The sequence below is a fragment of the Equus przewalskii genome, chromosome 27, assembly GCF_037783145.1.
Source record: "Equus przewalskii isolate Varuska chromosome 27, EquPr2, whole genome shotgun sequence".
Taxonomy (NCBI): domain Eukaryota; kingdom Metazoa; phylum Chordata; class Mammalia; order Perissodactyla; family Equidae; genus Equus; species Equus przewalskii.
The window spans coordinates 28,475,207-28,500,867 of NC_091857.1; the positions used below are offsets into that span (position 1 = coordinate 28,475,207).

Consider the following 25,661-nt stretch of genomic DNA (forward strand, 5'->3'; position numbering starts at 1 on the left):
CGAGGCCTCCGGTAGGGAGGGGGGCGCTGAGCGCGCGGGCGGCGATTGGTTCCAGACCAGGGTGGGCGGGGCGCGGAAGCCGCTGGGGGGAGGGGACTAAGTGCGCGGGCGGTGATTGGTTCCAGGCCAGGGTGGGCGGGGCGCGGGGACTCGGCTGATAAAAAGTGAGTGGCGCGCCCGCCGCGCCTTGCGTCGGCGTCTTCTGCTGCGTCTGTGGTCCCTTCGGATCTCGGAGCAGAGCGCGACCCCGCGAGTCATGGCGCTGAAGGCCGTGTGCGTGCTGAAGGGCGATGGCCCGGTGCACGGCGTCATCCACTTCGAGCAGCAGCAGGCAAGGGCTGGGCCGCGCCCGCGCACCTGTGCTCCTGAGGGCCGGCCAGGCCCCGGGCCGCCCTCGCCACGCCCCCGCCGCGCCGGGCCGGCGGGTCCGAGCCACCCAGGGCCTGTGGCCCGGAGGCTATGCGGCGCCCCCGCGCGCGGCCGCGGGTGCTGAGTCACCAGGCGGGCCCGGCGGCCGCGTGCGTGGCGAGGCCTGGGCGGGGTGCGGGCAGGAAAGGCCTGGGCGGGGGTGTGGGAGGAAACACCCAGCGGGTCCCGTGGGTGCCAAGAGCCGCGGCCGGGGAGGGAGGAGAGAGCGCGCACGAGGAGAGCTGCTGGCGTCAGGGCCTCCTCGCCCGCCGCCTCGGCGTCTGCGGGCCAAGGCGGAGACCCTTCCTTGCAGGGTCATTTTCTGGGTCTCGAGGATCCTGCGCGCTCCGAGTTGCGCAGTCCGAGGCCCGACCCGGCCAGGAGATCCTGGAGTGGCGGGGCGGGGTGGGGGAGGGGCCGGGACTCCGGGACGCCGGGAGGTCGTCGCATCCGTTATCCTTTTGGGGTTTGCTTTCCGACTTGGGCTCCCTAGGTTAGGGATCTGCAAACTCCGGCCCGCGAGCCTGTGCCTTCCCAGGGCTGATGTTTGTGCAGCCCTCGAGCTAAGAGTGGTTTTTATCTATTTGTGTTTAAAGGGTCGTGAAAAACAGGAATATGCGACAGAGACCGAATGTGGCCCTTTACAGAAAGGTTTGCTGACCTCTGCTCTGGGTCATGTTCAGGCTGTAAGGGCAAAGAAGATGACCCTGGGCAAAGCTCCTTTTCCTCCTCCAGCGCTCCAAAAGTCAGATCTGAGCAACTCCCTTGCTGGAGGTTTTCCAGAGCAGCGACTTTTAACTCTGGGTGTCCAGTAGACTCATATGGGGAGCTTTAAAAAAATGCAGATACCGGGGCCCAACTCGAGATCAGTTATATAAAAATCTGTCAGGGTGCAGCCTGAGCATTGCTATTTTTTAAGTTTCCAAGGTGGTTCCAGTGTGCACCGTGGGTTGAGAATTTCTGTAGATAGTGGGTGTGGTTTGGGAGATGGAAGTAAGGACACCTGGACCGTTGTTTACATTGCATGGAATTGTCACTTAACTGTTCTTGGAGTCGTTTGACCCAATTCTCTGTGAAGCGACTTTGAAATTGCTCTCCAATAGGCCCGTTACTGATGTCGTCGAAGACAAACTTCTGAACAAATCTCGTAAAATAAAATATGCAGAAATACTCATTATTGATAATATTGCAAGACACAGGCGTGTAAGGAAGGTGGTTGTGATAAGAGTGTTCCCCAAATCTTAGTGAGGTTACCACCCGGTGGGAGATGGTTTATGTTGTACTTGGCTTCTTAATCGTGACAATATTTAATACATGAATGAGATGTAGGCTTTGAAGAGGTTTACAGAAATGCGAGAGGACAGGAGAAATAATCTAGGGAAGTGTCCATCTATGAAATTTATGTGAAGGAGAACTTAAACTCTAGCTTAATTTTTTCTTTATGAGGTTTCCACGTTTTCTGGAAAAGGCTTTTTGGCATTTGACTAAATTTTGCTGTTTTCCTTTGCCATACTTTCTTCTGTCCTCCTCTCTCCTCCCCACATAATTCCCGGATACTAGAGCCTCAGGGATCCCTTCCCTCTGGCCAGTGAGAAATGGCACTGCATTCAGAAGCCAAGATGTGAGGCCATTCGTGACCCAGGTTCCCTTAGCTTTTCCACCGTCCCTGAGCCACTTGTGTGGCTGGCGCCCTCTTAAGTTCCAAACTTCATTTTCATGCTGCTGTTTGTACGGAATGAAGACCCTTGAGAGTTAAGCATCACAGCTCCACAGATAGGCAGATATACTAAACTGGCAGTAAACTGTGTTTGTTTGGCCTATTGAGTGTTTAAAATTTTGGATTCGTTTCCAGTCCTCCACCCTCCTCCCCCAATTTTTAAAACTCAGAAATTTTTGCCAATAAGTCCAAAGTCTTAGCTTCTCTTGAAAAATTTGGAGATCTGTCCAGACTGAGCCTTCATTAGCCCAGGGCAACACGGGGCATGGGCCAGTTGACATTCCTTCTTGCGTCCCTGACCTGTTTGACTCACTTGAGGTAAGAGCCTGGCCCTGTAGGGTTGTACCCAGGTGGCTTCCTGCTGAAATATGTGTGCTCTGTGTGTCACCCGTTCACTGGCGGCTTAACACAACCTGTCCTCTTGGCCATTCTGGGCTTTGATGACACAGTGTGTTTTGGGGGGTAACATTCCACATTTGAGTTTTTCCAAAATTAAAAGTTGTCCTTAGAAGAATCGAAGTATATCTGTTCTCAAAAAGAAAAGCAAAAAAGGGCAGCAGTTGCCACATGACTTCCTTTGAGTGGTGGTATTTATCCAGTGGGAAGTCAGGTCTTCCAGGTTAGCACCTCTTGTAACTGTTGGCCCTGGCTGTTTAAAAGCAAAAGCAAACACACCATCCCGTGTGTTACTGTGTGGTGTTGATGCTGTGCATATTTTATTCTACTCCTAGGATCTCTGCCTGGCTGTCTCAGTAGCTGCCTTGATTTCTGTGTGCAGCCACGTGGTACCGTTACCCGTCACCATTGCTTGAATGGTGGTACCTGTGTTTTTTCTTCTGCTCTGGTGTTTTTATTGTCCTTGCTTTTTGGTCTTAGTAGTTAGACTGGGAAGGTTATCTAGATTTCAGTGCCTGAAAACACTTGAGAAACAGTACCTCTGTTTAGACCAGAGCCAGTCCCGCAGGGGCGGTGGGATAGGGTATTTTCTGGCTATGAAGCAAAAATATCTATGCCGGAAACTGGAGATCACCCCTCTTAGTGGAGAATGCAGAGCAGGGATCCTCGGTAGCCAGGTGGACATTTCCGGGGGGCCTTTTTCTTTCTTCTTTTTTAGGGCAAATGTGTATGTTTGCCTTATGGAAGAGTGCATGAAGAAAGCAAGATGCTGAAGTGGATGATGTGCTAACATCTGGGTTAAAAAGTTTGCTGTGTACACGTAGACTCACCATGTCGAGTATAACCGACTCAGAAGTATTTACAGGAAGAACCAGCGCGCGCTCAACTGCGTTTGAATGAGCGGTCAGCAGCTTGCGGGAGGGTCACTGCTGGGATGCTGCAGGCCCGGGGTGTGACTCAGCTCTTTTTTAACTCCCAAGGCCATGTTCTTTCCACTTTCCTGGGACTGGTGGAGATCATTCAGCACTTGCTCTCTCAAACTTGTTGCGCTTTTCTTTGAATAAAGGAAAGTGGGCCCGTCGTTCTGAAGGGATTCATTGAAGGATTAACCAAAGGCGATCACGGATTCCACGTCCACGAGTTTGGAGATAATACACAAGGTGGGTGCTGGGCTCCTCTAGTGGCCCACACGGTTTAACCTAGTAGATAAACGGGACCGAGTAGAATTACCCCTAGACTTTTAAAAAAAAGGTCAAGTCAGTATGACTGCTAAGGTCAGCCTTAGGGAGATAGCCACAAAACTGGTTTTTGACTCTTGAGTGTGGAAAGGAGGGGGAAAGTGTTGATGTTTTTTTCATGATTATGGCTTGATTATATAAGTCTCAGGTGTTTTTCAAGAAAACAAAAAATTCCGCTCCTTTCGTATCCTCTGCAGGGATCTCAGTGTTGGTGAGCTGGGGTTGGGGTGGGTGCTTCACGCGCAAGGTGCGTTTATCTGCATCACCCTGTAAGAATAGCTCCAGGCCTCCGAACCAGAGCCTGAGGGTGACAGACGTAAGATACCAACCGAAGATGGAGTGTCAGCTGTTGATGCTTTGGACTGACTTTCATTTTCTCTGTGTGGCCAGTTAACAAAAGTTTAAGGGTTAAATTGCACTTAGTGATCTTTTGCCACATTTGGGTTATCTGAACTTAATGTTTACACTTTTTATGATGAGAACTGGACTTGTTTTGCTGGCACTTTGTTTATTGTTCCATAATTTGGTTCCTGTAAATAGTGATCTCATGTCCAGATTTGATCCATTTCAGTAATTATGAAATTCTCAAGTTGCTTCTTGGTTTATTGCCTTTGCTTTGGGAGGCACTTGCCCTGTGGCTTTGAGACTCTGCTACTTCCTGGGTGGGGTGGACCTGGGGGCCGAGGGGATAGATGGCAGGTGCAAACAATGGGAACTTCCCGTCAGCCTCTGAGTGGAGAAAGCCATGTCATGAAAGAACCTCCTGCTCTTGGTGGCTGTGTTCTGTGTGAATGGCATTCCCTGGCACACAGGAGTGCCGTTTTTACAGAACACAGTCTGAACGCCGCCCCCTGGGGTTGTGTGAGGCCGCAGCCCTTGGACATAAGGTGCATTCTATATTCTGCATGCACCAAGTAAAGGCCACGGACAGGAGAGTTGCTTGGGTGTAATGTGTTGCTGGGGAGGTAAGTTTTTTATAGTTAAGGTATGGTACCTTTTAATGACCTAGGGTCATAATCATGGGATTTTAACAATAGAAGAACCATTGAAGATCAACTCTCAGCCCTCTTATTGTACAGGGCAGTGAGGAAACCGAACCCATAGCAGGGTGTTAACTTTACCAGTGTCACGCAGGCATTAGAACTTGTGTCTCCTATCTGCCCGTTTTGTTGAAGGTGTTGCATCCTGTTTTTATTAGCCTAGAAGTCATGGTGTGGGTCAGTACTTTATCCATTTGAGGTTTTCTCAATGACCAGTTTCTTTTTAGAATTTTGGAATTTTGTTCCATAATTTGGCTACTTTTTTTTGGTAAATAGGCTGTACCACTGCTGGTGCTCACTTTAATCCTCTGTCGAAAAAACACGGTGGACCAAAGGACGAAGAGAGGTGAGTGAGAGAATGCTGAACTCGTATTGAAATAATGGTTGTGGCTTTTTGGGGTCGATATGTGTATACTCTTTGCAATTGCACGCGATGATAACTGAGTGGTGTCCCCCTCCTCTGCTCTTGCATTTGTTGCCCCCCCATGTCACCCCCTGGCCCCAAGTGCTAGAATGGCTTCCTCCCTGGGCTGAGGAATTGACAAATGGGGACACTTAAAACGATTTGGTTTTGTAGCATTTATTGAATATAGAACTAATACAGATGCCAAAGGGAACTAATACAGGAAGTGTCATGAATAACAGTACTGTCAACCACTAGCAAATCATTATGGTGAAACCTAGGAAGCTTTGTAGATAAAAATTTGATATTGAAAATTCAGTGAGACTCCATTTGTATGTGTTTATTTTCTGAGAGCCTTTCAGGAAGACAATAAATTTAATAAGCACAAGGATTAGTTTATGTTTATAACAGAGGCCTAGGGGCATAGCTTTCTTAGCCATGCCAGAGTTAACCGGCAGAACTCAGTAACTAAGAATTTTACCCTTTGGTACTTTACCTCTGAAATCGAGGTGCGCCCTCATCCCACACCTCTTCCCAGAGCATTAGTTTGTAGACTTGAAGCCTTGTTTGAAGAATGTCTAGTTGCTTGTTTTTAAATTTGTATGTTTCCAAAATTTCGGTAATCTGGAAAAGTGGGTCCTGTTTGCTATTTACCATATCCACTTCTTAGTCCACCCTCATGTATCTGTTTGACTCAGTCAGTTTTTAATACGGCTCCTGAACTATCCTGATGGTAAGTTAAATGAAAATCAGTCCTAATCTCTCTGATGCTTTGTCACTGTTAGGCATGTTGGAGACCTGGGCAATGTGACTGCTGATGAAAATGGTAAGGCTGATGTGGATATGAAAGATTCTGTGATCTCACTCTCGGGAAAGCATTCCATCATTGGCCGCACAATGGTGGTAAGTTTTCTTATAACCAGGATATGCGTAAAGCTCCTCCTAAGCCACAGTCATAGATCTTTTCATGATTATTAATCCTGGTTTGTAAGGATCCAGACAAATTGTACCTTTAGTTCAGATTAGGAAAGTTATTTTCTTGGATGATTACAATGAAGATGTATTAATGATCTAGGTCAGTTAAGAACACCCTTCTGCTAAGACGCGGTCATAAAGTAGATCACATTTGATCATAGGAGATTTATATTACGGAAACAGTAGTCTGTAGTTTTAAAATGGCCAGATTTTCTTGCCACAGTTGGTTTTCCCCGTTGTAGTTAAACAGAACACTTTGTGGAGTCTAAAATCTGGGGCGGACCGCGACATTAATACTCCTTCACGTTGGCAGGTTATCATCACTTTTTAACACGTGGGAAGTGGTTGCTCCAAGTGACCCTTGGGAGCTGCGTCTGGTCCACGCAGAGCAGCACGTAGCGTAGGCTCTTGCCTACCCCAGAGGATAGTTAATGTTCACTAGCCTTGCAGTTGACCCTGTGTCCTTACAACTTTGTCAGTGCTTGATAAGCAAAATTTAAAATACTGTCGTTTAAATAGTTCAGTAGTTTTAGGATTTACCTCTTACTTAGAGGCCTCTTGTTCATTAGGCACGATTTTGATGGATGTTTTTTGGTTCACCTTCCCTTTCCTTTTTTCCAAAGCAATTTGTACTGTGAAAGAATGCTGACTATAACTGAGGTTACTAAAATTTCTCACGGAGGATTAAGACCAGCATGTGGTGGCTGTGTGATGTTTGGGTTTTTAGTATTTCATTTAGAGAAAGCAACACGTACCTAGTATGAAAAGGTAACTTATGTCTGCATCATCAAGAAAAAGCTTTAAGTAGTTTCTACTTTTTACTACTAGATTAAATATTAGTACATTTCCCTACAAGTAGGACTATTTTAACATTTTTTAAAAAATATTAAATGATTCTTAAGTCTTTTGGGTATTGTTGACAAGCGGTGGTAATTACTTAATAGCCCTAACTTCTATGTTTTTAAAATTTCTTAAAGGTCCACGAGAAACAAGATGACCTGGGCAAAGGTGGAAATGAAGAAAGTACAAAGACGGGGAACGCTGGCAGTCGTCTGGCTTGTGGTGTGATTGGGATCGCTCCGTAAACATTCCCCGTGTCATGGTCTGAGTCCTAGTAACTCATCTGTTATCTTGCTAGTTGTAGAAATTTAACTTGATAAACATTAAACGCTGTAACCTTAAAAGTGTAATTTGTGTGACTTTTTTTTAATTGCTTTAAGTACCTGTAATGACAACTGATTTATGATCAGTTGGATGATTTGTTTAATTTTTTAAAACTCATTCAATTAAAATGTCCGTTTCTATCTCTGTATTTTGCCAGACTTAATCATATATGAGTATTAAACTTAAGTGAATTTCTTCAGTTCTCGTTCAGGTCTACAATAAACAAGTACCCTATATGGCACTGTATCTTGAACCTAGTGAAGTATCTAAATTGAAATTCCAAATTAGCTTGATCCCTCAGACACAGAGCTTAAACAGGTAGAGTAGCGTGTTGACAGGTATTGACTATTTCATAGAGCTCTCTTTTGAAAATGTTTTAAATTTTAACAGCTGGTCTTTGGCTAAAGCTAACCTGAAATTTAATCTTTGACAAATAGACTATCCTGTCACCTTTAGAGAAATGAAGGTAGTTTCCCTGCTTAACCAATATAGCATTTTGATTCAAAAGTGTGTAAGTTTATTTTTAAAAGTAAATGTTATGGTCTAAGAGCACTTTGATAACTTCTAGTGAAACTGAATGGCAAGTTACAGCCTCAGTTAGCTAAGAATAAGATTAATTTACCTACCTGCCAAAATGGCACATTTCTGTAGACTTGTGAACATTTAGTTTATAATAAAAGTAGAGGTTGGCACAGCCTACTTTCAGATTAGCCATTTAAAGGAATAACATTGTAAGATGGAACCAAGGAAATGTTTGATTGTGGGTTCTGGAGGTTTAAAGAGAAGAATTTACACACCCAATTCGTGAATTCAGGTCTTTCTCTTAATGTAAATACTTGTGCTCCTGTAAGAGAATGCTTTAAATGAAACGTTAACCTAACTCAGGTTTGACTATGTGCATTACGGTTGTTTATTAATTGAAAGTTGTAGAATATTTTTGATAAGCCAGAAATAAGCTACAGTTCTGATTGATCATAAATATATGATGTACTTTATCAAATGTAGATTACTTAGGAGAGGAAAAGCTAATTCGGAAACAGACAATTTGTAGTGCCTTCAGAGTTTTAAAATTGGTAGTAAAGAACCGTGTGCTCACAACAGGTGGTTAAAACTGCTGTCAGCTGGGTAGAGAATCTAAAAACAGTATTTAACAGATTTCTCTAATGTACAGTTTGGTACGTATGCAGGATAGGACTGAAATACAGGGACTCGCTTGTGACCTTTAAAGCTTCACGTGTAATCGCTACCACTTAGTGTTTTTGGGGTTTTGTCACGTGCAAACACGGTGTTCTCACTACTTTCACTTGGAAGTACAGGGCTGCAAGTCCTTGGAATCTGAACACTAAATAACCAGATGTGTCTTCCCAGAAGCAGTTTCAGCTACGACTTTAAACTTCTCAGTGGTCCTACAGAAAACTAAGGAAAAGTTTTGTAATTCGAGTCTGCCGATACGAAGCAGGTTTTTCTTATTTCTAAAGATAGATAGAAACCCAAGAAAACTGCCCTAGAGAAATTCTGTCCATCAGATCTTGCTGCAGAGTATACTATTTAAAAACCAAAGTAATACAGCAGCTTCGCCTGGGGATGAGGACACAGAAAAGTTAACTGCTAGAACACTGAAACTTTAAAAATGAAGTGGAGGAAGAAAAAAGCTTCCCCGAGCCTAACTCCTTGGGCTGGGTCCCGGCAGGTCTCTTCCTCGGCACTGGGTAGGCAGCGGGACGGACTGCTTTTCTGTACTAGTTAGGTACAGGTTTGGCTTGGCTTTGGATGTCTTCATGTAGTAGTTCTTGGATAAGCTACAACTATTTTTCCTAGTTAGCCCAACAATTTTAGGCAAAAGAGATAAAGTACTCTGGCAAAACGTTAGTCTACCTCTGCCCAGCAGGGGAGATTAGACATTGGTAAAGAAAGGCAACAGGCAAGGCTTATAGGAAACAACAGGTTGCATTTAAGTCCTTAAACATATAAAATAAGACAAAAAGCTTTCAGGTTGCAAATGTTAACCTTGATTTCTTTCACCCTTTTGAAAAACTTAATGGGATGGTAAGAAAAACACCCAACCTTCTAAGTAAGTAAGTAATACCCAGGCAATCAGATAATTTATAGTACAAAGTACTGGTAAGATGGGATCCAATTTTCCCTCCAGCAAAATTTCTCTTTACAAATTAATTAGGGCACCATTTACCACAAAGCCAATGGTAAAAAAGAAAACCTTGATTGAACTGCAAAACTAACAAGCTTTTCAATTAACATTAAAACCTTTACCTTATGATTGAAATGCTAAAAATCAAAAGTATTACAGATGAAAGTGTTTGAGAATGACTACATAAAGATGTCTATTTCCATCAGAATAAGTCTAATTTAGACTCCAATACAGTATTAACAGCTCAAACTTTGATGGTGAACAATCCTTTTCCACCTTAATGCAGTGTAGGAAGAATAGCACACATTAAAGTTTGTTACGAAAATAGAGTTTATTAAAAACATCCCTATTGTTTTTGAGGAGCTTTCACCGTTACCTTGTCTTAAATTAAAAAAAAAAAAAATAGCACTTCTAATTACGATTTGTAAACTTTTTAAAGTCAAAACTTTTAAAAAGTTACAGCAAAAAGGGTAATATTTATTCATATTTTCAGTATTTTTTGTTATTTTGTGGCTATTTTTAAATAGAAGGGAAGCAATCAAATTGCTTACAATTCCCCACCAACTACTGTGGGGCTGTGATATAGCAGGAGCAAATATAATACAGCATCTGTACACCTCAAGCTCTACACTCCAGGAAGTGTCACTGTCACATTTTGACAAATTCCAGTCTCTAACGAGGAGCCTCTGCTGCTGAGCCAGAATCCTTCTCGGGTTCAACGGATGAGGTAGCCTCAGCAGGTAACTCTTCAGAAGGTTTTACAACTGCAGACTCAGACTCCCCCTTATCAAGTTCTGAAACAGTGTCTACGTTTCCCACTTGGCTAACGGGAGGTTCAGCGGTTTTGTTACCACCTGCCCTGTCTGTCACCTCAGGCTTTTCCTTTCCTCGGTTTTCTTCCTTCTCTCTACGAGACTCTCTATCTCTAGAATCTCTCTCTCTGTCTCGATGCCCACTAGAGCGTCTATTTCTCTCTTCCAAGTCTCTGTGCCTGTCCCGGTCAGGGCTCCTTCTTCCCCACTCTCTCCTTTCACGATTACTATTATCTCTATCCTCATTACGGTTCCCATACCGTTCCCGGTCATTTTCCACCCTATTTCCGAAAGATCTTCTTCCAAACCTTTCTTGGTCTCTACCTGAATTGAACTGCTGCCTGTTATCATTTCTAAATGGTTGTGGTTGCTGTTGAGTTGGTGGTGGTTGCTGAGCTGGTGGCGGCTGCTGCGGTTGTGGCTGTGGTGGTGGCTGCTGCTGCGGCTGCTGCTGCTGCTGCTGTGGCTGCTGCTGCCTTCCATCTCTGTCTTCAGGACCCCCTGGGCCTGGCCCTGGGCCCCCAAGCCCTGGCATTCCACCAGGCCTAACAAAGGGGCCATGTGGTGGAAAGGGACCTTTCATTCCATGAGGTGGAGGCATTCCAAAGCCCCCTGGTCCTGGTGGTGGACCTCTATGCATCATATGTGGTGGCATGGGACGAGGTGGCATCAAAGGAAATCTCTGTAAATGAGGCGGAGGCATTCCTGGTGGGCGCTGGAGTGGGATCAGGCCAGGGCGGGCACCAAGAAGACCAGTGGATGGTGCCTGGAGCCCAATTACAGGACCAGGTGCAACTCCTTGAGTACCTAAAAGGCAATAAAAATAAAAATGTAATAAATAAAATAACATAGAAGATGGCATTCTATTTTCAACTACTTCCTGTGAAGCTTGAAGCAAAATGCAATTAAATCCAGAATCTTCAAATTTCATCTTGTTTGCCAGTCTACCTGTCAGAAACTCAATGTGAGGGCCCAGTAACAACCCAGGGCAAGCAGTCTTAAAGATATATATATAAAGATATGTATTACTAGTACATGTATATTAGTATCTAATATAGGTGGAGGTTGAGATAAGCTGGCAAAGGAAATTGTAACATACCAAATTTTAGAAAGAGTATGTCAAAATCTCCTTATACAGCTTTCATTAGTAGCAGTTTTACCACTCAAAAAACTTAGAAACACACTGAGAAACAACTTGCTAAAGTCCTAATGAGATAAAGGACTGAACTATTCCAGCCAACTGAAGGTTATTTCAGGTGTACTCCAGGAAAGATTGACACTCTAAGTCTTGGTTCAACCTATTACTAGGAGAAAATGGGGTCACTGACCCAGAAAAGGCAGTAAAGGAGGCCTCTTTGATTCAATGTCATTAAAATACCTCATGTAGTTATTATGCAGTAAACATTACTTAAACACTAATGCTTATAAAATAAAGATCCATACACAAAAGTAGAATTTATTTTCACGAGTCCCTTTCCAAAGCACAGCATAATGCGTAAACTGCTAGGCTGAAATGACCGAACAATGTGGAAGGTTCAGCCATTCACCTTCTAGTCATTCTCCCAAAGGTGGCAAGTGCTGCTGAAACAAACAATGACTTACTGGTTTTATTTCCCATTTACAGGAGGGTTTACTCATGTTTTGGTGTAAGAGTCATATAAATTCAACAACGTGTCGTTTACAATGATACGAGAAAGAAGGATTTCTGTTTTGGTTCACCACTTGAGTAACGGAAAGGTATCGTCGTATCTCTCATTTTATTTCTCTGTAAATACAAGCATCACAAGGCAGATACTATAACCAATAGGAGTTACTCTGATGGAAAATGTTCCAGGTTTTGTCAGAATATGCTATTTATGCATGTACTGCCGAAACGTCTTTGAGCAAGTGGGGTCATGACTATCAACTGGCAATGGTAAGAAAAAGGCTTGTGTGACACTCAGAAAAACAATCCGAGAGCAAACCCAGTACTTCAATACTAACTAATTTCATCCCCCACCCCCAACGTTCTGTTTATAGCTTGAATCACTTCCTCCCACTTGCTTTAGCAAACATTTAACAAGTCCTGTTTGCTCCCAGAGTTTCTGTACAAATACTAATAAGATAAATAAGAATTTCTACTTCAGTTTTTGCTCCTTACAACATGTGGTTGAATACTATTCTGTCAGATTTAAGCAATACATAGAGTGAACCTGAAAATGTATATATACCAGTTTATAACTCTTAACATGAAGACTCATCAGCTTTAGTATTTAAACAAAATACCTTTATTATTTTATTTTATTTTATTTTTTGAGGAAGACTGGCCCTGAGCTAATATCCATACCCATCTTCCTCTACTTTATATGTGGGACGCCTACCACAGCATGGCTTGCCAAGCAGTGCCATGTCTGCACCCGGGATCCGAACCGGTGAACCCCAGGCCGCCAAAGTGGAATGTGCACACTCAACCGCTGCACTACCAGGCTGGCCCCAAAATACCTTCTTTTAAATGCTTAAAGAGACATATTATGTTTGGTGAAATAGCATCTTACATAGGAATGACCCTGGACATGTGCTTCAGAAATGGGGATGATAATATCTGCCTCTGTTGAGATGAAATGGGATAAAATGAACAAGAGCTCAGAGTCTGGCACACAGTTAAGGGCTGACACCATTACGCCACACACCTATTTTGTCATGTGCTAAATATCCTAACACTAAATATTTGACTTGGCAAAAACACACACAACTCTTTGTCATTTCTCATCATGAAGATTGTATGAAGCCCTCTGCTGCCCGGATACCTACCACAGTTTAAGGTCCAGCACTTCGAGGGTTGGGAAAAACGCCAATACGCTGAGCTTCCTGTCAGGTCTGAAGCTGAGAAATGCTAATTCCCACAGGGAAAAGCCAGAAATTATGACACGAACGAATGAGGCCAAGACCTCATCCCTTCAAAGATTCTTCAGTGTCCTTAGGAAAATCTCAGACAATGAACATATACAGAACCACCACCTATTAGACCATCTCCCAGACTGAAATAACATTCAGTGGCAAACTGAAACATTCTTCCTATCATTTTGTGAGCATTTATTGAGTATATACCATACAGTGGGACAACAAAAGCACCTAAGATATCCTTTCTCACTTTTTAAAGGAATAGCACAGTCCCAACATCTGTGGACTTTAACTTAAAGCACACATCATAAACTCTATGTGCCCAGGTACAGCCTCTTTTAATAGAGGTATCATATGTGGAAGCACTTAAACAAATCCAACTTTACTTTCCCACCAGCTTTTACTGAAGGACGAAAACGACCCATGTTTACTGTTACAGGGGTCAGTGTAGCACACTCGAGCATTCAAGGACCTATCTATAATCTATAGGCTCAAGAGGCCATTGGCAAATTCTTAAATAACACTAGAAAAATGGGGAAGGGGCCTAAAGCGTCTTAATATAACAAGAAAATTAAGTTCAGATGAGCGTTTAGGAGGACATGGTGATTCTTGCAGGGCAATGGGAAAGTCCTATTCCTGATTTCCCCACGATGACTGGCTTCCTCAACTACCGATCTGACAGTGGCCAAAGGATGCAAGGCCACCTCCACCTTGTACACAGAAGATAAAATGGGCAATGATTCTTTATAAAATATAAACCCGTCGTCTCTAGGAACACATCACTAAGTCCTTTATTGCATGCGTTTGAGGATGTATGCAGATTGATGTGGCAGGGTTAACATTTACAGTCATTTACACCTTCTATAAAGCACAATATTTCTTATTAAAAAACTGCCTAATCCATCTATTCCACATATGTGGATATTTGTATTTGGGATTTGCTTAAGATATTATATACTCAAACCCCTTTCCTCATCTGTAAATAAGTAGACCTCCTATCAATTCTTTATGGACCAAAATGTTTTAGAGATTCCTGACAGAATATTCCCATAGTCCCAAATGTTGGCCTTCAGACCACAGAAGTGGTGAAATTATGATTTTTTTTGTGCTTTGTAAAAGTTATTTTTTTTGCAGTGAACATGTACTGCTTTTATAGGAAGTTATATTTAATTAAAAATTTATCAAATGGCACAAGCCCTTGATAGGCATGATAGCTGAATTTCATTTCTATTTTTATTAGGAAAGCTGAGATTATGCATATACCAACAGGATATATAGTGAGTTACCAAGGTCTAAAGGGCATTCAAAGCAATTATTTACTTTATCTGGAAGTATGATGTACAATACCACTGACAGGTTTTCTAGAGTTATAATCTTAAAAGAAAATTCATTCACACATGTATCGAACATGTAAGCTTTACATTATTAACTCAATGTGCTGGGGATATAAAGATAAATAAAACATAGCCATTTCCTTCAAATAGGACATAGCCTAGTAGAAACAGACAAGCGTCAACTGCTGTAGGAGACAGCACAAGCTAGTATGGTGACAAAGGTGGGACTGATAAAGTTTGTTTGTGTGAATCTGAATGCGAGTCTCAGGGAATGTTGGAATTGGGTCTCAAAGGAAAGGAAGAACAATCAAGGGAACTAGGAAGAAGGAAGAACAATACTGTTTGAGAGCAGCAGCTTTTGAAAAGGCTTACTGACAAGGTGAAGAAGCAAAGCGTGTTGTTCTCAGAACTGCGATAGAGTATCTTTTGATGAAACTAAGGAGAGAGAAGATGAGGTTTATTATTAAAGCAGCAAGAAAGAATTTCTGTAAATACAAATTATTATTAAAAAAAAAAAAAGATGAGGTGTATGAGACTGAGCAGATGGGGCAATTCAGAGGTCCTGGGTGCCGTGAGAAGGAACCTTGACTTAGACTTAGAGTGATGGGGAAACTACGAGGAATGTTTAGCAAAGATGACCCTATATTCATTTTTGAAAGATCCTTCTAGCAAATAGTGTACAGGAAAGCAAGGAAGGGGAGGACACCAGAGAGTAGTTAGGCTCTTATTCCAAGAATATAGGGGACAGAGGTGAGAGACTGACCCGAGACAGAGGTGCTAGAGATGAGAACCAGACTGAAGACATTTAGTGGCAGGACTGACAGATTTAAGAGATGGAGGAACATAGCTCTTTGCTTTGGATGCCTGCGTGGATGGAGGCATTAAAGCAATGCAGGAATTTTGGAAGAAAAGCAATTTTTGGAGACAGATAAATTGCACATGGTAATATCGAGAATTGGAGGGGACTGGGCTACATCTGGTAGAAATGTGAAGAAATTGATTATATGTATACCGAGAGCTCATAAGAGAAGAGTCACGATGTTAACCCACCCAGAACATCGGTGAAACAAAAAAGGGAAGCGTTCAGACCCAGGGAACCATCATATTAGATAGAAAACTCCACATTTTCTAATATAACAAGATTTTAAGGCAGACCAAAAAAGTAACACCCGCAAATGTCTCTGTTCAAATTCGAGAAGTATAAGAAATACAGTGGAGTTTAATTCAAAATAACAAGACTTAACTGTGGATATTTCCTATGAGGTGGCAAAAAACGGCTTGTTTCACAATAAAAACAAATAAAAGTCAAGATTAAAGGGGAGGAACCATTGCCATTTATAGCAAAGCTGTCTGCGATTATGTGAAATAAAGAACAGATATGTTTAAGGGTTAAAGGGGTGGAGAGGGGGAAGAAGGTTGGACCGTGAAATCTCAGGAGAAGGTAAATAAGGGACAGGGAAGGTACATAAATGAGTAGGGTGGCTTTCTGCCATGGACTACAGTGTGTACAGCCAGTGAGACAGACAGAAAGTTACTAAGGGTTTGAATTTAAATACTTTGGGAGTGATCAACTGCATCAAGTTAGTTGGACACTTTCACAGGAAATGTAAATCTAAGTGAATCTTTCAAGAAAAGCAAGGAGTTGCTATGTGAAAAAGGGGAGGGGTAGTAGGAGGGAGGGCAGAGGAACATCTGGAAAGGCAAGTTAGTAGAAAGACAACTCCACGTCGTCGTCAATTGTCTTCATTCTACCACAGCCACTGCCTCTAGGAAGCCCTGGACCTTTCATTACAAATAACTATCACTTCTGAATCCTCATCTTCAAGTACCCGACTCTCTGACCCCCTCCCTGGAGCAATCTTCGATCCCACTAGGGGCATGTCCCCAGTGTCCTTCATGGCTACTTTCCTCCTTACCTGCCTTGGAGTCCGTGGTTCTCCCCTCACCACAGTTGGCTGGAAAACCCTCAATGCTGGTTTCAAATACAACTCTTCTACTGAATCTGCACCTGAACAGACCACCGGCTGTCCCATCTGCAGCATGCCGACTGGTCTCATTTTAAAGTTTTAACTACAACCACAAGTGCTCCCTTTAATTCTGGCCAGCAATTCTAATTTTCCTAGTCAATTCACATTCTCATGTTCCTACGATCTATTTCACATGTGCAGTTTCTCCTCGATCCTGTCTACTCTTGGTTTGTTTTACGACAACTTCAGTGAGATCAAATTCTCATAGTCTATAATTCACCCGCATAGTGTACACTTCAATGGTTTTAGTATATTCGGAGTTGGGCAACCATCACAATCAACTTTAGAACATTTTCATCACCTCAAAAAGAAACCTCATATCCATTAATCATCACTACCCTTTTCCCCCCAAATCCCCCCAACCCCCAGGTAACCATATACTCTGTTTTTGGTCTCTATTGCCTATTCTGGACATTTCATATAAAAGGAATCAGACAATATGTGATCCTTTGTCACTGGCTTCTTTCACTTAGCATCTTCTCAAGGTCCATGTATAGTGCTTCATTTCTATTACCAAGTAATATTCCACTATATGAATATACCACATTTTATTTATCCTGATTGGTTAACCATTAAAAAGAATAGACCTTTAGACAAAGAAAGGTCCACCTTTGTTATCCACCTGCCTATTGCCAAATCTACCAATTTACTTGCACCTCTATGCATTTTGCTCCTTTTATCTGTGAACGTCTGTGTTCCAAAGGCTAAGAAGCCCTTTAATTCGAGCCCTGAATCCACGCCCTCTCACCTACATATCAATCTAGCAAGTATCTCTTCTTTCTGGCACCAACATTTTCCCCTCTACTGGGTTTTCCAATAATCAAGATCCTGTAGTTTCACTCACCTTTTAGAAATAAAAAACTCCCTCACCTGGCATCTCCCTTCAGCTATCACATTTTACTATTCCCCTAGACAGCAAATCTCCTCAGAGATGTCCCAAATCATGGTATCCATTTCTTCATCTCCCAATCGCTCCTGACCCCATAATTAGGCTTTTGGACCCATTATTCTGATGCAACCATATTTCTCAAGGTCACCCAGGAGCTTTCATTTTGCTAAATCCAGGTGGCAAGTCTCAGCACTTTTCCTTGACCCATCAGTGGCATCTGATTTCTCTCTCCCTCCTTCCTAGGAACTCTCCTTAGTTGGCTTTCAAAATACCTCCCTCTACTTTTGCCTGCTAGCCCACTGGCTGCATCTTTTTAGTATCCTTTCCTGGAGAGAACAGTATAGAACATCGGTTAAAAGCGCACATGTAGGAGTAAAGCTACCTTGAATTTTAGCTCTGCCACTTGTAGCTGTGACCTTGGGCAGGTTATTTCTTCTCTTTATTCTTTGGTTTCCCCATGTATAAAACAGGGTAACTGTATCTACCTCATAGGGCTGTAACTCCTCAGAAGAGTTCCCCACACATGGAACTATGTATGTCTTAGTTCTCAGTATCATATTCTCAACTGCTAACTGCTAAAATATTTCTGGCCTCATCCATTTCACTACTTCTCTACTTACATGCCCTCTTCAGGTAATCTCAAAGGTGCCAGTGGCTGTAAATATTACCTGCTGATGACACCAGAATTTACTTCTCTAGATTTTATTTACCAGTTGTCTACCTGACATCTGCACCCGAATATCAGTCAAAATACTCAATGTTTTAACTTGCTATCTGTCCACTAAACCCACTCCTCCTCGAGACCGGCCCATCTCAGGAAAGGCAATTACACTCTAACAATTGCTCTTTCTCGAACGTATTTAATTAATAAATGCATTCTGAAGACTCTATCTTCAAAGTAAATTCAGAATCCAACTACTTATCACCTCTACCGTACCACACCAACACAACCTCTTACCGCTCATCTACTCCAGTGGCATCCAATCTGGTCTCTTCATTCTCACCAACTCCCACAGTCTGTTTTCTATGTAATAGCCATAGCAATCCTTTAAAAACTGTAAATTGGATTGTAACACTGTTCAAAACCCTACAACACTTCCCACTGCACTCATAACCTGGCCCTTGACAACCTTCTCTAAACTCATCACCTGCCCCTTTTCCCTTTGTTCATTCACTTTGTTCCAGCCATACCAGCCCCGCCACAGTCCCTAAACAAGCAACTACGTTCTGAGTCCAGGACCCCTATTGTTCTTTCCTTTACCTGAAATGGCTTTCCTCTGTATTTATACAGCTCTTTCCACTGTCATTTCTCTCCATTACCTCCTTAGTTTCCCTTCCTGGCCATTCTATTTAGAATATCACATCTCATGTGACACTCCTCCAGTCCTGTTCTCTGCTTTACTTTCATAGGTCTCTTCATCGGACTATCTCCATGTGAAATTATTAGTTTATTATCTAAGGCCCTAATGGAATATAAGCTCGAGGAAGACAGGCCTTGTCTTGTTCATTCAGGTGTCTCTAGTATCCAGAAGGGTGCCTGGCACACAGTAGGTACTGAATAAATACATGTTGAACGGCTGAATGAATGGTGGTGGCAGAGGTGATGAGCAAACTCATCAAGGAGAAGATACTTCTCAGGGGGCAAGAGCAGTGTCTACAAGGTCCAGGTCTCTTGCCAAGGGTGGTGAGTCTCTTTCCACTGCAAACCTATGAAGACCTGAAATTTGTTTTGAGAAAGGCTGCAATGTTCTCTCTGGTCGTAGTTCCACCTTTTTTGATTTGATCCCAATAGAATGAATGTCAATGTGGCATTTTGCAGGAAGCTAAAATTTTTTCACATGAAGGAAAAGATATATCGACCACTCTTATCTCTTCCACCAAATGCCCTGAGATCCCCAGCCATGTACATATATATTTTTAATCATAAAAAATGCTATTTTTCTTAAAACTCCAGACCTTCAGAAAACTAAAATGAACAGTACAATTCATACATGTATTTCCTTTGCCTAGATTCGTCAATTTATAACATTTAGGGTATAATTATTTTGAAAAGACTCCCACACAATTCTTATAGTAGGTACTGTGTCGGGAGCTGGGGAGAATGGAAGAATATGAAGCTAGTTTTCAAAGAATGAGAGAAAGCACATTTTAGATTGCATTATACATTAAGGTTATACAAAAAATCATGGTTAGAACGGTAGCAAGAGAGCTTTAAAAGAAATGTGAGTTTTCAATAATATATAATGCAGTTATACACAGATGTATATCTATTTTTAGCATAGGAGTACATTATGCTTTGATAAAATGCAACACCTGAAAACCAGAATTTCAAATAAAGAGAAATCAGAGACTTATCTCTTTAAAATGACTCGTCTTTTTTTGCAAAATAATGTACAATAGGCTTTGTTTGGTCATTTTCCCTATACTTCATTTAGAGTCACTTTTCAGAAGTGCAGTTTATATACAAATTGCTGTTTTACTGTCACTGACAAAGTACGGCAGCTATGACTTAGAGTTAAGAGTTGTACTATTAAGAGTCTAGAAGTTTGGAATATACAGTTAACCTGTCACTGAATGATGTTATCTGCAGCGTATTTTATTTTCAGTGTTAGCTGGAAAAAAATCTTACCTGAAATTCTTCACGGCAATATCTCTGTCTACCAAAATCAATCTAAAGCCCAGAGTTTCTGCACCCAAAAACATGTCTATCAGAGAGATTTAAATGTAAGAGACCTCTTAGGCCAGAGTTCTGCTGCCTAGGAAGCGCAGGGGGAGATGGGGACAACGTGATAAGCAGCTTTCAAGTTTCTGCACAAGACTGTCCACATACTTCTCTTGAAGTGCTTTGCCTTCTGATAAAATATAGCGTATTGATGCATGAATTCATAATTAAGGGAATATTAGTTGTAGATTAATTGCTTTTAATTATCCACTGTATCCACAGAACAATGTTATATACTAAGCTGAAGGCACTGTGATGAGTATTTGGGAACCACTACTACTACATGACACTAGTGTAGTAACATAACGCAGTATTTAGAGTACCAATTCAAAGATTTTGACGCCTTCAAAAGATGAACACTTTTATAGGATAAAGTCAGCAGGCTTTTTTGGGCACGAAATTAAACATCTGGTACATCCCTCTAGCTTACAATTTAATATAACCAAACATTATAGCAAAGTTCAGAATAAGAAAAGACATTAAAATGTAAAAATTGTTTAAAAAAATTAGATATCATTAAAAAAACTTTCTAGAATTTTCTTCAGGTTTCCTTTGAATGTTATTCACACTCGTAGATTGGTGCTCTAATGTTCTAATTTAAATGTTGTTAAAAATTACTAACTATAAAAAATCAAAATTCTGGGCAGAGAAATCCAAAGCTAAGTGAAATCACAAATCATAATTTTAAAGTAATTACTGAACTCAGTGGTAAAATTATTCATCTGCTAGGCAGTTTTAGGGATCACAACTACTGCATAAAGGCAAACACTCCTGTTTAATTCACAAACCAATTCTGTCCACATCATTTCCTGAAGTGTCCAAATTTGGGACCATCAACCCATAATGCCTTTTGAGGCCATGCAAGGATGTGTGGAAATCAAGCCTGAAATATATCACTATCTAGCAATTCAGCCTGCAGGCCACCAATTTGTGACTTTTGCTTTAAATCTTCGGTAACAATAATTACCAGTAAATAGGAAGCAATCTTATAAATACCCAATTCTTATTTATAAATTTCAACCTCATCTACAGCAGTGTGACAAAAATGGGGAGAATCTCTGCATCTTAAAAATTAACAAATAAATGTATTTGGCAAGAGACGAGGCTTTAATTTTCCACAAAAGGAATGAGTCCAACTTAGTAAAATTTTTCCTTGAAAAGGTATTTTGGATGTACTGGTAACACAGTAGAGATATGTAACACAAACAAACTTTTTTTGTGTATGTTTTTTATTGTTTGGAACACCAAAGTAACCCAAATTTCACATTTACAATGAACTTTTTAATAAAAATACGCTGTACATCAGAGACACGTTATACAAGTTTTTGAAAAGTAAACACATACACTTATACAGTAAAGAGATTGAACAGAATTGCTATCATCTTTAATATTCCTTCTCTCCTAAATGATCAACAACTGCAGACTGGTACCTTTAGCTTTTAGGAAACCACCACTGTTCTATTAGCTATTTTGAAGGTGAGGTAGTAAGAATGAATTTCTTTAAAATCAAGCCATAATGCATTACTATTGTGCCATCAAATAATTTTATAGTTTCAGATTATCAGTTACTAAAATAATCAGAACCTCTAAAACATGGAGATGTAGTTCTCTACAAATGTGGTAGTATGGGCTACCTCAGCTCAACTCCAGAAGCAGGTAGTCATCACTCCCAAACTAACACCCACACTTAAGTCTGATCATTCAGAAAATTCTTTAAACCAAACTATCCTTAGAGCACCCCTCTGGCTCCTTCCAGTATAATCGCAGGCCTCACTACAGAACTTTGGGAGATCTGTTGAACATTTGTTTGGACCATGCTACTTTAAAAGTATTAGTGCCACAATTCAGAAATTAAGATGCAAGAACTCAGTTAAGTCTCAATGATACATTTACCTTCCAATGTAAAAAAACTATTTGAGTATCATTAAGGAGAAGAATACAGATACCATGTTGTGCTATTTAAATGAACTATCACTATGACTAACACACGTGTTTTCTCAGTAAGCCAAGTGATGGAACTTGAATATGTGTGAACTTAGGATCTGGTCTAACATATCATGAAAATACCTGAGGCATCTATGTCAAGATACATTTTTTCCTAAAAAGTTTGCTTCCGCTATCTGTCAATAAATACAACAGCTTAAAATCAATCATAGCTAGAGTAATATAGTTTTAGAATTTCAAAGAATAAATATTCTCTAGGTATTTCCAAATATGGTCTATGACATTCCTTACCTGTAACAAGCACCCACCATTCACTGAGCACCTACCCTGTGGCAGGCCCCGTGTCAGCTGTTTTATATACGTTAGCACACTGAATCATCACAACACTCTGGTGTGACATTTTTATTCCCTTTTTTACAGATGAAGAAACTGAAGTGTAGTATCACCTTCTAGGCTTAAAGTTTTCTGGTTTGGCTTAACACTTCTTTTTATCATAGGAGAAAATATTACAGCACCAAGAGGAAACGTGAAAGCATCTTAGTCCTGGTATTCCATTACTTGATTAACATCAACAACACCCTAACCTAATTGCTGACCCTTTAGTGCTGCCGTACTGCATGTGATTACTACAGTCCTTTATCAAAATGATGGAACTGTGATTAATCTTTTGGATAAATCCTCCTTTATCGGCATACACATTAAAAAAATCTCATTTCTCTGAGAGTCAAAATTCATGGGATATTCTTTTCAAGATTTCTAATTGAAGGTACATGGAAGGTTTTCTTTCTCAGATTGGAACAAAACTGCATTGTAGTTAAAAGTGCTTATTTAACAAAACAGTTTTCATTTTTATGTCAAATTTTAACCTTTCCAGATTTGGAGCAGTCTTCAATTTCTAAATTTTGTTTAAGTTATATACAAAGATCATAATCAGAGGTGATGTATAAACAGCCCTGCATTGAAAACCATCCATTAATCCACCTACTCATGTAACACATGTCCCTCTCTCATGGAACTTCCATTCTAGTGGTGGTGGTAGGGGGAGATGGACATCCAATCCAAACAGGTATGTCAGGGAAGGATAAATACTACGAAATTTAATTATTGTTCTAGCAGTGCTTAGGTCATTAAGCTCACCAACTTTTCATCTGTGTTTTATTTTGTTTCACATGTTGGATACAGAGTTTAAAGGATATATTTTAGTAGTGATAAGAAATAAAGGGCAGAGTCTACAAAACCTAAATGTTAAATCAGAGGCAGGATACTTATTCTTCAAGGTTGTTTGAAATAGTGGTTGTTAAACTCTTGGAGATGATGAAATCTTTTCACCCATTCAATGAATTTACTAAGCCCAGAAAAAAGTACAAACACACACAATTTTGTAAATAGTCCCAGGTGGCCTTATATCCGTGGACACCAAACTAGAAATTTCATTTCAAAGAGAATTCATAATCAGGGGCGTGAGTGTAGGCTGTAGGAAAGGGGTTGATCAGAAAATTCTACCTGACTCAGATTCTGTGATTCTTGTGTAACCACCTTATTACAAATACGGAAAAGCGGGGGGGGGGGGGGGGAGGGGGGAAGCACAACAAAACTGAGATCCAAAGATGTCAAGGTTTCCTGGCTCCTAGTCCTGTCAAGGTTTCCTGGCTCCTAGTCCAACGTTCCTCCTACTACATGATTTCCATTAGGGAGTAGACCTCTGAAGCAACTTCCTCATTAAACAAATCACCTCCCATCATGATGATGACTACTGCTATTATTACTTCTGACCAATTTTAATCCCAATCCTCTTTTACCATTCATTACCCAGTCTGTGTACCAAGGGAAATAAAAATCAAGTTTATTAGCAGCCTAAGCTCAGTCTTGGAGAGGGCAGAAGACAGCATGCCATTTAAAAACAAATTCGTTTTTATTATAAAGGTGGTACATGCACAAAGTAAAAATTTCCAACAGTACTGAAAGGTGTAGTTGAAAAGAAAAAAGTCCTGCATCACAAGTCAATGTCTCACAGTCCTACATCTCAGAGGGAGCCAATGTGCTCTTTCCTAAAAGATCTAAGATTATGAAAGCAAAAGTGCAGACAGACACCTCTGAAAAATAACATGGGCTCACAGGACTCGAATGTTATAATACGAAGAATGAATTAACCACCCATTAAGAGAATCAAGTGTTAATTATACTTGGCAATACCAACTGAAATACAATTTTATTAATTTAAAAGATGGTCACTATAACAAGTATATGATATATTCATTTATAATTGAAGCAAGCAAGGGTAAGGCCTCTTAAAGGTATAAACAATCTAAATCACACTTCAAGGGAAAGTCAAATTGTGGGTAAAGAGTACAACACATAATCTCTAGCAGAAGAAAACTGAGGGATCAGTGGGAAGGCATGACCTCAGGCTGTGTAACTGTCACTCAGATAACAAAGCCATTTTATTGCAAAGCATCAAAGATACTTTCTTTGTGAGCCCACAGAGAATGCAAGCACAGTCCAGGGGTTTTAGATCTATAAAAAAACCTATGTTGTCAAAGAAATGCTCTCTCTTATAAAGTTGGAACATGTGGGTTCATGTCGATCATGGACTTTGGACCAATTCTTTTTTATAGAGATTAGTTTAATCGCTTTTCTATACCAATTAAGATATGCAAATTCAAACTTTTACTCAAGACAAACAAACATGATTTCATCTTTGAGGTTGTCTCTTGGGCTACACTTGGTAAAGACCAAGGGCATATCCTTGATTTAAGAGGAAGATTTTCCTCAAAAAAATATATCAGCCTCAGAGAACACTGTACCAGAATTAGCATTGTTCTTAAAAAATCTAACTTGGCCAGGGGAAAAAAAAACTAGTGATAAAAAAATTAACTTACCAAGAAGTGAAACAGGCTGGGTTACAGGAGGGGTGGGCAGATTCGTGGGTGCAGCAGGTGGCACAGCAGAGCCATACATTTTCACACTGTCACCAGACTCGGCATTTCCTCTAGCCCCAGACACCACTGTTGGAATGGGATTTCCAATAGATAAGTCTTTTGTAGTGTCTTCATTTATACCAGCGATAGTAGCTAAGGAATATAATTACATCAACATGTGAAGCTGAATAATTAATTATCACCCCGGTCAACATTCTTTTGCCATACTATAGATCCTATTACTGGTCCTTTCTCCCTCCTACTCCTGACTCCAAGGATAAGTGAACACAAAGGAAAAATATGCTTACAGTTTGGGATGCTTATTGGTGGAGTGTGAGGAGGAGGAATGGACACTGGTGGAGTTATAGGAGGTGGGGGTCCAGGAGGAAGAAAACCTAGAATAAGAAAAATAACATCCACATCAATGTCATTTTATTTCAGACTCTAAAAAAAGTATCTTCTCAAATAACTTAGTGTACCTGGTGGTAAATGCATTGGGTTGAATCCTGGGCGCAAAAATGGTGGAGGCGGCGGCGGAGGAGGAACACCGGGACCAAAGCCCGGAGGGGGAATTCCCAAAGGAGGTGTGAAAGCAGGTGGCTGGAGAGCACCAACGACAGGAGGACCTGGCTGGTGTGGTGGGACCTA

The 25,661-nt window shown here is 41.1% G+C and overlaps 2 protein-coding genes across 6 annotated transcripts in view; one reads left to right on the forward strand and one right to left on the reverse strand.

Moving 5' to 3' along the window:
- The first annotated feature begins 106 nt into the window (after nucleotides 1-106).
- Nucleotides 107-7,367, forward strand: SOD1 (superoxide dismutase 1). 2 transcript variants are annotated; one of them, XM_070597285.1, is made up of 5 exons: nucleotides 107-331; nucleotides 3,588-3,681; nucleotides 5,076-5,145; nucleotides 5,988-6,105; nucleotides 7,155-7,367. In XM_070597285.1, the coding sequence occupies exons 1-5, from the start codon at nucleotides 257-259 to the stop codon at nucleotides 7,260-7,262; spliced, it is 465 nt and encodes a 154-aa protein (XP_070453386.1). In that variant the 5' UTR covers nucleotides 107-256; the 3' UTR covers nucleotides 7,263-7,367. The 2 variants fall into 2 exon arrangements, 1 of the variants encoding a protein (XP_070453386.1); XR_011533769.1 differs by having other exon boundaries at nucleotides 175-3,681.
- The window catches only part of SCAF4 (SR-related CTD associated factor 4), a 61,936-nt gene continuing 41,638 nt past the window's right edge, over nucleotides 5,364-25,661 (reverse strand). For 2 of the 4 annotated variants that reach the window (XM_070597284.1, XM_070597281.1), the window contains exons 17-20: nucleotides 25,493-25,658; nucleotides 25,322-25,408; nucleotides 24,975-25,166; nucleotides 5,364-11,106 (exon numbers count right to left, since the gene is read on the reverse strand). In XM_070597284.1, coding sequence (XP_070453385.1) covers nucleotides 10,160-11,106; nucleotides 24,975-25,166; nucleotides 25,322-25,408; nucleotides 25,493-25,658 — 1,392 coding nt within the window. In that variant the 3' untranslated portion in view covers nucleotides 5,364-10,159. The remainder of the gene's footprint in view (nucleotides 11,107-24,974; nucleotides 25,167-25,321; nucleotides 25,409-25,492; nucleotides 25,659-25,661) is intronic. The other 2 variants (XM_070597282.1, XM_070597283.1) reach the window with 2 other exon arrangements.